The sequence below is a fragment of the Larus michahellis genome, chromosome Z (assembly GCF_964199755.1).
Source record: "Larus michahellis chromosome Z, bLarMic1.1, whole genome shotgun sequence".
Lineage (NCBI taxonomy): Eukaryota > Metazoa > Chordata > Aves > Charadriiformes > Laridae > Larus > Larus michahellis.
In genome coordinates this window covers 447,142-460,974 of record NC_133930.1, presented here as the reverse complement: position 1 = coordinate 460,974, position 13,833 = coordinate 447,142, and the positions used below count along the sequence as shown (strand labels likewise).

The window sequence follows — 13,833 nt, the reverse complement described above, 5'->3', positions numbered from 1 at the left end:
CAGCAGCCTTCAGATACATCCTGGCTGGGCTCTTCATCTTCCTAGCAGGTATGTCTTAAAGTTGTGTAAGGCACAAATCTCAGTGTGAAATGAAGATTAGAGTTTGCTTTGTCTTGAGTAACTGTGAGGATTTTTTTGTGCATCTTAACGAATTGTGCTAGGGCTGGTATTTTCTAATCTTTACAATATCCTGCTAAGAACAAATATTACCCACTTTAAGACTGGGGTAACATAAATATGTTATTAAAAAAAATAAATCTGACAAGTGAGCTCTGGCATGTTTAATTGCGCTGCTGTCCCTTTCCCTCTACCTGTACATTTTACTTTGCTTGTATTTAATCTGTCATGCCTGGAAAGTGGCAGGCTGTTGTGTTTGTGTTGTTCCAGTTAAGGAGGGGATAAGCACTCGTAAACTGTGCAGAGCTTCCTCAGATTTCAGTTTAATAGTGTAAGACAGCAGCAATTTCAAATGCATTCTGCTTATTCCCCTTCTTTCAAATTTCACAGAGGTTAAAATACTGGTATTCGGTCTGTCCTGGTCTGCCTCAGTTATGGTTAACTATGACTGGTGAACGTCAAGGTTTGCAGTGGTTGAAGTGACTGCTCTCTGCAACAGCGGAGAGAGGCGTAGGGCTGCAGGCAGGTGGGATGGTGCTTGCTTCCTTCTTTCTGCAACATGATGTAAACAAGGTTTTTCACAAGTCTCAGAGTTTGAAACTAAACTGCAGAAACAGATCAGTCTTCTTGCGTGTAGGTTGTTAGAACTGGACATGAAGGAGTCACAGCTATGGAATAGAGTTATTGCAGTTGGAAGGGACCTACAAGGATCATCTAGTCCACTAGATGGACTCTAGTCCATCCTAACCACTTCAGGGCTGACCAAAACTTAAAGCGTGTTATTAAGGGCATTATCCAAATGCCGCTTCAACACTGCCAGGCATGGGGCATGGGCTGCCTCCCCAGGAAGCCTGTTCCAGGGTTTGACCACTCCCTCTGTAAAGAAATGCTTCTTCATGTCCAGTCTGAGCCCCCCTGGTGCAGCTTTGAACCGTTCCAAGTTGTCCTGTCCCTGGGTCCCAGGGAGAAGAGCTCAGCACCTCCCTCTCCACGTCCTCTCCTCAGGAAGCTGCGGAGAGCCATGAGGTGGTCCCTCAGATGCCTCCTCTCCAAACCAGACAAACCCAGAGTCCTCAGCCTTCCTGGATCCATAGGAAGAAGATGACCTGAGGCCTACAAGGTTGTCAAGGTACTTGACATAAATCTGAAGTTGGTCATTTTGGGGAATATTAAAACATTCAACTTTACGTTACTTAGGCATAGAGGGAAGCATGTGCCTTTCATGGCTCAAGAAGGATTTTATTATATCCCCCGTTACTGGTCACTAAAGAGAGTGCAGATAGGTTTGACGGGTGAGTGGGCAGGAAAAGGTGTTGGGTGAAAACTAGCCAATAGCCATATAGAGCTCCCCTCAAGACCACGGAAAGAAGTGAATTCGGATGCTGCTTCCAGAAAAAGCCTTCTCTGCCTTCGTGTTTGAGGGTATTAGTATTTCTCTAGACCGAATTACATGAGCTGTTGAGGAGTTCCTTTCATGGGTGTGGAACAGAGGCAGGAAAGGGACAACACAAAGGGAATGCGCCTGCGTTTCTTACAGAAGTAAAATTATCATCTCGTGCAAGGCACGTTTCCTTTGAAACAATAAGGCTATTTTGAAATGTGAAGTTTGCCTTCATGTGACAAGCTTGGCATGCACGCACTTGCATAACAAGTGATACTAAATTTTATACTTGGGGAGGTGGTTTCAGCTTTTAAAATAAAAATAGAGCAGTGTAGGGTTTAGTAGTTTCATTGTTCTTTCACATATGCCTGTGTTCTCCGCCCCCTTCTTTTGTGCCTTTAAATAAATAAATAATACATCGGGGCGCTGGCACAAGATGTTTTGAGACTTGCTTTCAAAGCTGCTTCAAGAATATATCGCAAATGCATTTCCAGACTCAAGTGAACAAATAGGAAACTATTCCTGAGCCACAGTTTCACAGTACTCTGAAATCACATACTTTTTAAAGTATGCTGATCTGGTTGGTTGGTTGGTTGGTTTTTTTTTTTTAATTTTCAGAGCTTTTAAGTCATCAGTGCTTTCTGTTGTCCTGCAGAAGAACTAGTGTTGGAAGCTTGCCTTTTCAAGCTGAGGTTCAAATGAAAGATGGTGATTATATGTCCACAATTGCTTGAGTTTAAGAAAATACCAAATACTGAGAGTTGGCAAAACCATGGCAAATAGATAATTTTGAATGTCTGAGGGATTTCAGAAGGTCAGGAAAAAGATTTCTTAAGACATCTGATTTTTTTTTTTTTAATGGCTGTTGCTCTGCCAAACTCTCAGTAACTCGTGATTATGATTAACATAACTTTTCTTACTAACATAATTTTCTTAGGATTCCAGTTTATTCTCCAAAGAACTGTTATCACCTTCAAAGTTCTGCTAATCTGAGCAGGCACTGACATTCTCTTTAGGTTTAGGCAGATCACGTCAAGGTAGATGAGATTATTGGTTTTGATCATTTTGGGATTTTGTAAAGAGGAATATTATAGATAGGTGTTCAAGAAATCAATGCCCATTCATCTCCAGTCACTAGTATGATAATGACTGGGCTCGTTTCTCTTTACAAAAACCTGACTTAGTCCTTTGAGTGCCTAATAATACACACTGAATATATCTACTGAATTCTGATATTAGTGGGTGATGACAGAGTCAAGTATAAGAAATTTAAAGCGTTAAAAACTGTAACCTTTTAGGCTATGACTATAGCTGTGCCTGTCTCTTTCACTGCACCTGGAGGTTTCTGCCCCGCCATTTTATTACAAATGCACCTGAAGTTGGCTTTTTTGGTGATTTCTGCAGCACTATCTGTAAAATAGGAGCCCTGTAGCAGGTAAAAGAAACTTTTACTTACACCCCCCACCTCCCCCAAATCTTCATTATAAAAATAGCCTCTCTTTCATCAAGAAATACCTTCACAGATGAAGAGGGTATTATAACATTGCTCTTTGTTCCACTACGTGTAGGTTTATTATGTCCTACTGCTACAGTTGGGTTGTCTCTTTTGTGGACAGCCTGTTGGTCACAGTGACCTTGCTTGCATTGTGTGTCTGAGTCAGCCTCTCCTCTCTTTTTGCTGGTGGCGCTGGTGTTGTAATCCTCCCAGTTGAAAACTGGCCAGTGTAAAGTCGGGTACCAGGCTGGCTATGAAGAACCCAGGCTCCAGCCTTATGTTTCATTTTCTATGTCCACTTTCTGTTACTACAGTAATTCTACTAGAACACCTGTGTAAATTTTCACTTAGATATTAACTACATTAACAGCTTTCAACAGCTTTCTAGAAGGCTGTGATTTTTGTCAATTTGTTCTGTTGCAGGTTTCATTAAGATTGCATTTTAACACTGGTACTGTCGTAAACATTCATACAGATCAAGTTCTCTACTTGTAGTTACCTACTTTATTATTTTGCTACGTTTCTTCATTTAATATTTTACCCTCTTCCCAAGGAAAAAAACTTCTCAAAGCTTCTTCAAAGCAAACCTCTACACTGAGTTTTCCAAGCAATTTGCAAAACTGTTAGTTCAAACATATGTCAGATGTATGATAGCATCTACATGAACTAAAGGGCTTAATTCTGCTCATCCAGTGTCACGCTCTTAAATTTACCTGGCATTCCGTTTTAAAACCTGATGCAAATCAGCAGTGATTCAAGTCAGAGACTGACGCTCGCAAGGAACTCTGAAATGAGTTGCTTTATTTTCAACTTATTTTTAGAGCACAATGAAAGTATTCATACATCACTTGTAATTGTGGTTACCAGGAGTGCCATATGTTGGTTTTTTTAATATTCTTTCTTCAAGAATGAATCTGTCTGCCTTATAAAAGTCAAGACGACAGTACTTCATTTTAATTCCTTGCCTCCCCTCCTTTTAATCCATCAGTTTCAGGGTGAAAGTATCTGGCAGGTACAACTTCAAACTCATGAGAGTCTGCTTTCTGTGCTCAGAAGTTCCCTCTAACCTCATTGGTTTGTTGTTTTTTCTGAGTACTCTCAGCAGGTGTCTCATTTATCATTGTGTCTTCTGTGGTCTGGATCATCAGGATTTCCTTTCTTTAACACTTCTACGAATACTGCCGTTAGACAGAAATCTGGTATTTCCTCTTGTCTTCCTGTATATTTCTTTCCAACTTGCTGGTAATTTTTACAGTGATTGTTGTGGGGTTTTTTACAGATCAGATGCTATATTTTGTTTTTCTGCGAATTTTTCCCAGTTTTGCTGATCTTCATGTTGTTGTCTAGTAAATCTTCCATGTCAGTAGCAGTTTTCCCTTGCAAAGATGCTGTGTTCATCTAGAATACTTGTTTTTAGATAGGACTTCAGGGTGGAATTAGCCATTGTGAAGTTCCTTCAGTGCTTCAATTACTACTTTGACGCTTAGTGTCGGTCCTCTGGGATACCTTTTATATATTTTGTTTTGCTGCTGTAGTTATACTCTTAATTGTGGGTCTGTTTATTTCATTCTTTTCCCATTCTTTTATTTCTTTACCAGTTTACTCAATGCTTTCACCATGTCTGCTGTCCAAGAAGCCTCAGCTAGTCTGTCTTTGTGGTTTGTTTAGTTTTTCCTAGTAAATGTATTGGTTTCAGGAACCTCTGTTTTTATTGCTTACTGACAGACATGTACGGGACGAGATTTCTTAATAATCGGAAGGGATCAGCACCATTCTGCAGGTATTAACCTGCGTCTCAGTGTTAGGCACACATTATTTTAACTTATTGAGATCTGGTATGGCTGTGTGTATTCTGAATTTTGCTTGGCAGATCTGTTCTGATTGGCGACTGGCTTGTAACAGGCACTTTATATATAAGGATAACCATTGCTAATTGCTTTTCATATGTCCTTTAGGTAAAACACCTGAGATTAAGTTTGAGTAGATTATACAGTCTCTCAATGAGAAACACAGGCAGGCTGACTGTATTTATATATTTCAGAGGCACTCTAAAGTCCCGAACCTTTCATCTTTGTTTTTTGTGTTTCTGTTGTTCTTTCTTGGAGTCTAAAAAGACAGGTTAGACGTGGTGGTTTGCGTTTGGTTCTGGTTTGTGTTTTCTAGCTAAATCAACATCTGAGAGCAAGTGTTCTAGTGATGGATCCATGTGATTGTGTTTTCATGACTACAGTAGTTGAATATTTTGCTTAAATTTTAATAGCAGTTACTTTTCTAAAATAGGGGCACGGGGTTTGCAGTTGCAGGCCCTTGAAGATGCCGTGAATTCACTGTGTTAGAAGGCTCCTGCTCTCATGTATGTTTTCACTAAGGAGATGTTGGTCTCCTATGTCTCTGCCCAGACATAAGTTTTGAATGGTCTGAAGAAGTTCTGCAGGTAATGCTAGAATTCAGGAGGATGAGCCTTCATTTGTGATCAACAGGAGAAGTTAAAGATGGTACGGCACCAGGGTATAAGAGGAATATCCCAAAGAAACTGTAAAAACAAAACCAAATGAACAAAGCCCAACCTTAATAATTGTGAACTTGACCTTTTCTTTAACAATACTTCTCATAAAAAGGTGTTCAAGCTTATGAGGTCTTAAGTTTAAAGTGTCAGAGTATGTTCCTCGTACAAAAAAAGTGACTACTTATTGTACAGTAATGTCTTTAATGGCTCCTTCTCTTCAGAAAGATTATGTTCTTTAACATTGACACATTCTGGCTATGAGGTGTTTTGTTCTTCAAGCACAATCTTGTAGGTTTTGGAAGTTTTGTTTAGCCATTTTCTTGTAAGAATCAATCATGCGTTTTATGGGAGGGAAATGAAATCCTTGTGGCAATGTAACATGTACTTTAGCAGTATTTTGAAAAAGACATGGTTAGAGAAAAGTTGTAGTAAGTATTCACTTCACCTTGGTGCCATTTACCAAGTTTGTCCGGGATAAAACTAGAAGGAATGGAGAGGCTCGCGCTCTGCAGATTGCCTCTGTTCTGGAGCTGCAGGGAAGGCAGTCCACCCAGGTGGGAGCGTTCCTGTCGCCTGAGCAGCACGGGTGCTGGGATGCTGGGGGTGTTGGAGGGCATGGGCACCACCTGGCTGGAATGCCAGCTCTGGAGCCAGTGAATTTGGCACCAGCCCTGCTGGGCAGAGCCGGTTTTTGCAGAGCCACCTTGGAGCATCTGCTTTCTTCTCAGCATTTTCTTTTTCAGTGGGTTTATTAGCTGAGTCACAACCCTATTCACATGTTTGGAAATAGCTCAGCTCAGCATTGTGCTGAGATGAACTCTGGAGGGCTAGATACTGCAGTAGAAAGACACCTGAGTCATCCCATTTTTTTTTTTTTTTTTAAGATCTGCTGATTTAAACAATTTCTTTTGCTATATTTCAATTTAATTTAGACATTAACTTCACTGAAATTAGATGTGGTGGAACCTTGTCCCCAGTGGACTTGGCTGAAACCTGTAAGCTATAACAAACTGTCTTGTTTTCATTAAGACCTTCCTTTGAATTGACTAATGTAAAAACACAGCTTTTTCTGAACAAAAACATAGTTCAAGAGGATTGAATGAAATGCTTCCTTGAGCGTTTGGCCTCTGTAATATCTTTTAAACTAAGAACTAGTGTGTATTGTGCTTGAAAATAAGTTTCAATCTGTGTTTTGTCTGGATGCAGAAGATTCCCAGATTCATGATTTTGGAAGTATGTCACGTTTCAGCCCTTGCCATGCCTCCGTGTGATTACCATGATGCTGCATCCTAATGAAGAAAAATTAGATGACTTCCTGTAAACTTTTGCTGAGTTAGAATTATGTGGTGAGAGAAGCAACCTAATAGACTTCAACAATATTTCTTAATGACAGATAATTCCAAGTGGAGAAGAAAACTATTACAAATTCAGCATTCTGTTCTGTGGTATCTGATACTCATGTCTGCTTATTTTCTGATGGCATGAACAGAAGTGTGTGTGGTGATTATTCTTCAGATAACTAAATTCTTTTAGGAAACTTTGGCCTGGAAGCTACAGTCAGTGAATGAGATGCTGTCTGTGCCACTCTCACTAAATGAGTTTGTTGCTCTGGTCCTCATCACATGAAGGTTCACCGCTCTCTAGAACAGATCATGAGTTCAAAGCACAGAAAAAATTACCGTCAGGTTTGTTTAGGCAGCTACAGCTTGCAGAGTTGTGAATGAAATGCTGAATTCAGCAGTATGTAAAGCAGATAATGTGACTTAAACAACTTTTTCTGTAAGGTGTCATCAAATCACATCAGTCACAGCTTCTGGACAAGAAACTGTAGTGGTAAATTTCAGGTCTTGTTTCTTTTCCTCTTGACTTGTTTCCTTATGTTCTATTTAACAGTTTTCTTCTGTCTTTTTAAATGCTCATTGCAATTCAAAAAGCTAAAAAGAAAAACAAAAAACCAAGCTGGCAGTGCATTTCATGTGGCTTAAAGATGTCCTTAACAAGTGCTGTTTTCTATTTGCAATGTTCAATTTGTTCACAGACTAAGTCAGATGGTAGACTTTAGAAAACATTGAGATGACACTGTGACTGTAGAAAAGCTTGTGTGAGAGAGATCCACAAACATGCCTAAATGCCTCTGAATTTAAATGTTAGCAGTCAGTCTTAGTTTCTTAATGTTGTGCAGCGTTGGGGTTAAGACTTTGGTTTCACAGCCCTATAAGATTCCTAATTTTGCCTTTTAATTCTCCTTCTTCCACGTAAACTTCTTTCTTCACGTTGGCTTATGGCATAAAGGCTCTGTTTGATTCCTCGCCCACACTACAAACTGCAGGCTTCAATGAATATCTGGTTTCTACTGCTTCTTGTAATAGGCTATTTTGCCAGTAAATGTTAGGCAGCACAGTACATTAAGCAATTCAAAGCAGTATCAGCGTTTCTTTTTAATCACAATGATGCTTTGTTTTCTTCTAAACCTCAGTGCTTAATGCGGAATTTAATTGCAGTTTAAGTAGATGCATTCATATGCATCTACTGATACAAATAATCAATCCAACATGATGTCTTGTTTATTCTTACTTTATTTTCACCTTACTGTGGTATTTTATTTTCCAAGTAAATTGGAATACTACAGATGTGGTATTCTTCTACTGGTACTGGGAAAGATCTAGCGAACTGTCGTCTCATACTGGTGTCATGGAGCCTTCCTCCACATCACCCCTTACTGGTAGCTGCTGTCTCCCTGCTGGAAGAAATTAGAAAGCACAGATTTGGAGGCTAGAAACCTGCAGCACAGCAACAGGGATAAGCAGCTGGAATTAGGGTGAAAGCAGTGGCATGGTTTATATCTGAAAGATGTCTGACATAGGGAGCTGTATGTACTCTGGAATATCTTGACTTCCTTCTCCTTCTGAAAAGAGGAAGCAGGGCCAGGGGGGAGGGCGAGATCCGAGGCCAGGGTTGTCCATGCTGGCTGGTTCTGGCTCAGTGGGCAAGGCTCTCCCAAAGTGCAGATAAACTGTCATGGAAAATATCTCTAGTGATGGTTCTGCTTACTACTCTGTAGAGCTCAAGGTAGCGGTTATAATACCTCATAGCTGCGAATCTAATGGTCACTCTGCTTCACTGACCTTGGAAACCGGATTTGAATGGAGGCCGAAGCATTTGTGCAAACCTTTATGATAGTGGTTGATCTTCAGCAACCTGGCAATGAGAAGGGCCTGAAAAGCTGAAGCACAGGGTCAGTGTGCTCTTTCAGTATGGAAGGGTATCTATTTGGTATGGAAGGTGGCAGCATCTGCTTCATTAAGATTATCCAAGATGCAGGTGAGGGGCTCAGTGCCAGTGGCAGGAGTGGGGCTGCTGGTCGGTCTGGGTGCTGGCTGTTGCGGGGCAGAGTGAGTGTATCTCCCATAGACCTGGTGTGCGTGGGAGAGGACATGTGGTGTTCACAAGCATAACCCAAGTTGGACTAGCCAGTGAGCAGGAGCCGCTGGGTCCGGGCAAGGGTACCAGATGGGGAGAGGATTCGGGGGGGACCCAGGAGTGTGGGTTTCCCGTGAGACAAGTGTATGAGCACGTCTGTTAGCAGTGAGTGCCACAGTGCACCAGCTGGTGAGGAGGAGACCCATGGCACGGGCAGGAGAGCTCAGGACCTGGGCAGGGCAATCATATGGACAGAAGGGCCGTACTGGTATCATCACTGATACCATGCAGCTTGGTTTTGTGGTTCAATAAAATTGGAGCCACTTCTTCAAGATAATTCCTGTTCCCTTTCCTGTCAACCTCAAGTGGCTGGTTACAGTGAGTCTCTTCTAAAACCCATAGCTCAGATTTTTTTCTTGACTCGTATTAATAGACTGCCATGTGCATGCTCATGAGCAGAAGTTGTGTGCAGGCAAGTGTTCTTGGCCATAGCAATGGGACAAAGCTGCAAGTTAAATAATCTTTAATGCTATGGTCAGTATTTAATTGAGCGTATTCAAACGCATACCTTAAAGGTTTCAGTAGCTTACTACAGTTCCTAGGTTTCACTGAAAACACTTTCACTGGAATTGTTTAGAGCTGTTATTATCCAATTAAGTGACACATATATACTGAAATTATATTTGGCTGTAAAACTGTATTCCTATTAAATATGGCATCTTCTTTTGCAGTGACCCATACGTGAAACTTTCCTTGTATGTAGCAGATGAGAACAGAGAACTTGCTCTTGTGCAGACAAAAACTATTAAAAAGGTATGCTTATACTCTTTTTTAATTCCATTGTTTTGGAAATATTAGGAATACTGGAAGAGAATTCTATAACATAATACAACACTTATTTAAATTGTTGCATGCATGTATAGCAACTGAATAGTGTATTTTTTTGTCAAACCAAAATAAGCGCTTGCATTTTCAGTGTGCACGATCTGTTGATAGGATCTAATATGTTGTATACTGTTCTCTAAAGCTTGGCTTATCAAATCTCATTACATCATTCACTGTTTCTTTTATGAAAGTTATATTTTAATGAAAGACATAGCTGAAATAAAGAACTAAGAAACTCTGCTTTAATTATCATTTATTTGACTTTTAGCAAAAATGATCGTTCTTTCATGTTCCCCTTCAAAATTTCCATTTTCAAAATATTCTCCTAGTATGGGAATTTAAAATAGCCAAATAACAGAAGATATGCTGTAAGAAGAGCCTGGAAACGCACTGGAAATGCTTTTGTTTTCATTTTCAATTAGAACCAGAACTAAATTTTATTTGGTTTGTTAAGTTCATTCCACCCCAAACCAAAATTCCACCAGGGAATATTTGTCATTATCAGGGCCCTAAGATTTTAGAAGGATAGTTTCTTTTATTTTCTATTTTTTAACATTTTCTGGTAGTGATGGCAGAGAGGAAAAAAACCTCATAACCCATGTGAAAAGTAAGGGGAAAATAATGAGTTGTCATTTTTATGAAGGTATTTAGAATCAGCAATGATTCAATTGAAATCATTATTGCAAAACTGAGTAGTGAGGAAAATTTTGTTATTGAAAACACAAAATAGCATGATGCTGTTCTAAAATCAGAACATTAGGTGTCATGAGAAACCCGATGTGAAATCTTGGAAGCGTGGAAGTTTCAAGCAGAACTTTTCACAGGACTCAGGGCACGTTTGATGTAGGAAAGTAAAAATAATTTTAAAAGATGTTGATCACATCCAGAGCTTTATTCAATTCCTGATTTCTTTTTTTAAATCAATTCAATATTTTAATTAATTTCTTAATTATTATTAGAATAATATTGCCCTTATTTGAAAAGATGTTGCTGCTATAAAAGCATGATTGCTAAAGACATGGCATATTTGGCTCCTACACATTTGAGATGTAATGGCTGCAGTGCAAAAAGTTGAAATGAGAGCATTAGGTTGGAAATTGAAGGAGTAGATTGGAAATGAAGGTTGAAATGAGAGCATTAGATTGGAAAGAAATTACTGCTGGTCTGAAGTGATACTTACCTTCTTTGGATCCATGTGAAAGGAGAATGATAAAGCTTCCAAGAAGACCACTATAAACAAGAAAAAATGTAATAAAGATGGGAAGGTATTCTATTGACTGTATCAAGGAAGAGACAAACTCATGGATCTTAGCGCTGCCCTAGGAAGGAAGAGAAAAGGACAATGTTTGCACAACCACCCAACTGTAGGCAGGGCTGAGGATGAGATGATGATGATGATGTATTCCTGGGATTGCATCTGCCTTTTTTCACTGTTTCTTGTAACTGTCACTTAAAGCCTGGAGTTTCTCAGTCATTTCCATAATAGTAATATTAACTCATGTATTGTAAAGTTCTAGCAAGTAATTTCTGTTTTCAGTTGTTAAATTTCATCTCAAAACTTGTGCCCTCAAAGCAGTATTTTTCCTGTGCAATTTGCAATCTCTATTTAATAATTTCATAAATAGCAAACATCATTAGTATATATTGATTTTGAGTTAAAATCATTAACAAAAAAACACTGAAGAAAATCAATCTCAGGAGTGATTCCAAAAGACACTGCCAATTATCTCTTCAGCTCTGTAACTTTTCTTTTAACATGACAGCATCTAACCCTTCACTAGTTTCTTATTTTTCTACTCATTTTTGTCTTCCTCAGTTCAGTGGGTACCTTTCTGCGTGGCACCATCTTGCAGGAGTGCCTTCAAGAGAGCTGACGTTTGCTCTTTTTATTCTGCTTTCACGTTACCCGTGCGTGTGTCTGACACGTACCCTGCTGTCCAGCTGCGCCCAGCCTTAGGAAGTGCTCACTCACAGCCAAAGGGATTCAATGCACCTTGTTTCCTTACTCTGAAAAAATAAAGTTTTCAGGAAAATTTCCAATTCAGCTGGCATGACCTAGCTATGTTGAATTTCTGAGGCTTTTTGTTTTGATTTACCTCCCTCCACACATTTAGTTATTCCAACTGTAAGATTTGATTAATGCCTTGTGTTTGCTTTTGGAGCTGTGTTTGGAATGGCCTGCTAGAAATGCTCTCCTTTCTGCAGTAGAAAAAGCTGTATTTGCTCTTTCCTTTCTTACTATCTTGTAAGGTGCTCAGTATGTTTTTTAAATTCTTGCTACTAGACTTGTGATTTCATGTGTCAGTTCTTTCAAAAGCCTGGGTGAAGATTATCCAGTTTCTCAATTTGACTGCTGAATCTGAAGACTTACTTCTACATCAGTTGTGACAACATCTATCTTTGTACCAATCCCTCTTAGTTATTCTGCCTTTCCCATATGTGATGTTAAACATAATTTCCTGTATCTAAACATGCTTAGTCTCCCCATTGAGCTTCATTGCTTAGTAGCATCATTTCTTTCCATGTTCTCGTTTTATTTATACGGTTGAAAAACCTTCTTTGTGTTTGTCCTAATATCCTGTGGAAGATGTAAGTCAGCTTGACTCTTGGCAGTTCTTTATCTGTACAATACTTGCCCTTTTTAGGATGTAGCTCTTTTTGCTGATGAGTCTTTTTGTTGTTGTTTCCCTGCTAATGTCCTTTATGAAGTTATTCATGCATTTATTTCTGGAACCTTTCTTTACAAGTGGTTTTCTCCTTTGCTAGGATTCTAGTGTTTGTACTTGCTGACTTGACCTACTAATTGTTTGACTTGTGAAGGTGGAAGAAATTTCTGCCAGTTATAGGGCATTTACCAAAAATTGTACTGCCTAATATTCATCAATTATTTCCTGAAATTTGTATTTGTGATTAAGCAGCATTCCAAATTAATGCATTATTGATGGACAGTCATGCCCTCCAATTTAGTATGAGACCATGTTTCGTTTGTTAAATTACATGGAACCACTCTTGCCAATAACAGCCGGATTTGATTAATCCAACTATTTAAAAAGTAACTTTTTTTTTACTTATTACTTCTTTTTTTTTTTTTCTTTTTTTTTTAACTGAGTATACTGAGTACACTTGTACTCCTTAAGGCAAAAAAGCTGAAAATTTCTCTCTCCCCCCAACCCCTAGCCCCCTTACCTTTTACCTACACTCACATTATTCTTTTCCTCTACCCTTTATAGCGGTCTTTCCTTTCATGAAATATTTTCCTACTCTGTCAGGTTGTTTAGGATAAGGAGGTAGAACTTTTTTGGAGTACAGCTGTTAACTGAATGCATTGCTGTTTATAGAGGTTTAGAGTTTTGTGTATATTTTTTTATACTTTTTTTTATACTGTTATTTCCTTTTGCCCTCCTTTTTCCCCCTAAATTTTCTAGAGCAGGGTTTTCAAATTTCAGTATTTGATTTCATTGATAACTAGTTCCATGTCTGTTGGCTGGGATTCAGGCGCACGTTGAAGCGGGAAGGAGCAGGCTGGGGTGACAGGAGCGCCTGGGAAGCTGCAATGTGGCCCCTCTGTTTCCCTTGTGTGGAGAGATGCAGTGCAGGGAGCCGCTCTCTCCTGGGCCTCCTACCGCTCTTGGATCCGTGTCACCGAGTGAAGTTAAACAGCCCTGACTTTCCTGCTCTGCTCAACAGAATGCTGCTGGGTGGAGAGCCAATTTTTACTGTCAGCTCTTATGGTAAATCTCTGCTATGTGAGAGAATGAGGGAATGATTTGGCATGAAAACAAAACCACTGGACAGATCAAACTTGTTTTTAAACTTATCCAAATTTGAATTGCCCAAATTATTAATGTTTGTAGTTATTATTACAGTTTGTAGTGTATTATCAATTTATTATTTCATGCTTAAGCTCCCTTAAGATTGCAACCTATATGCATTCTGTACGTTTTATTCATGTTATTAAAACAAAATTAAAATCTGCCATAGGTTTGAGGGAGATTAGGTGGAGTACCATACCTATTCAAACGAAATAAC

The 13,833-nt window shown here is 39.3% G+C and overlaps 1 protein-coding gene across 5 annotated transcripts in view; it reads left to right on the top strand.

Moving 5' to 3' along the window:
* Positions 1–13,833, top strand: part of NEDD4L (NEDD4 like E3 ubiquitin protein ligase) — a 164,776-nt gene that overhangs the window by 61,943 nt on the left and 89,000 nt on the right. For all 5 annotated transcript variants that reach the window (XM_074570982.1, XM_074570981.1, XM_074570980.1 and 2 more), the window contains one exon: positions 9,651–9,732. In XM_074570982.1, the coding sequence (XP_074427083.1) occupies positions 9,651–9,732 (82 nt within the window). The remainder of the gene's footprint in view (positions 1–9,650; positions 9,733–13,833) is intronic.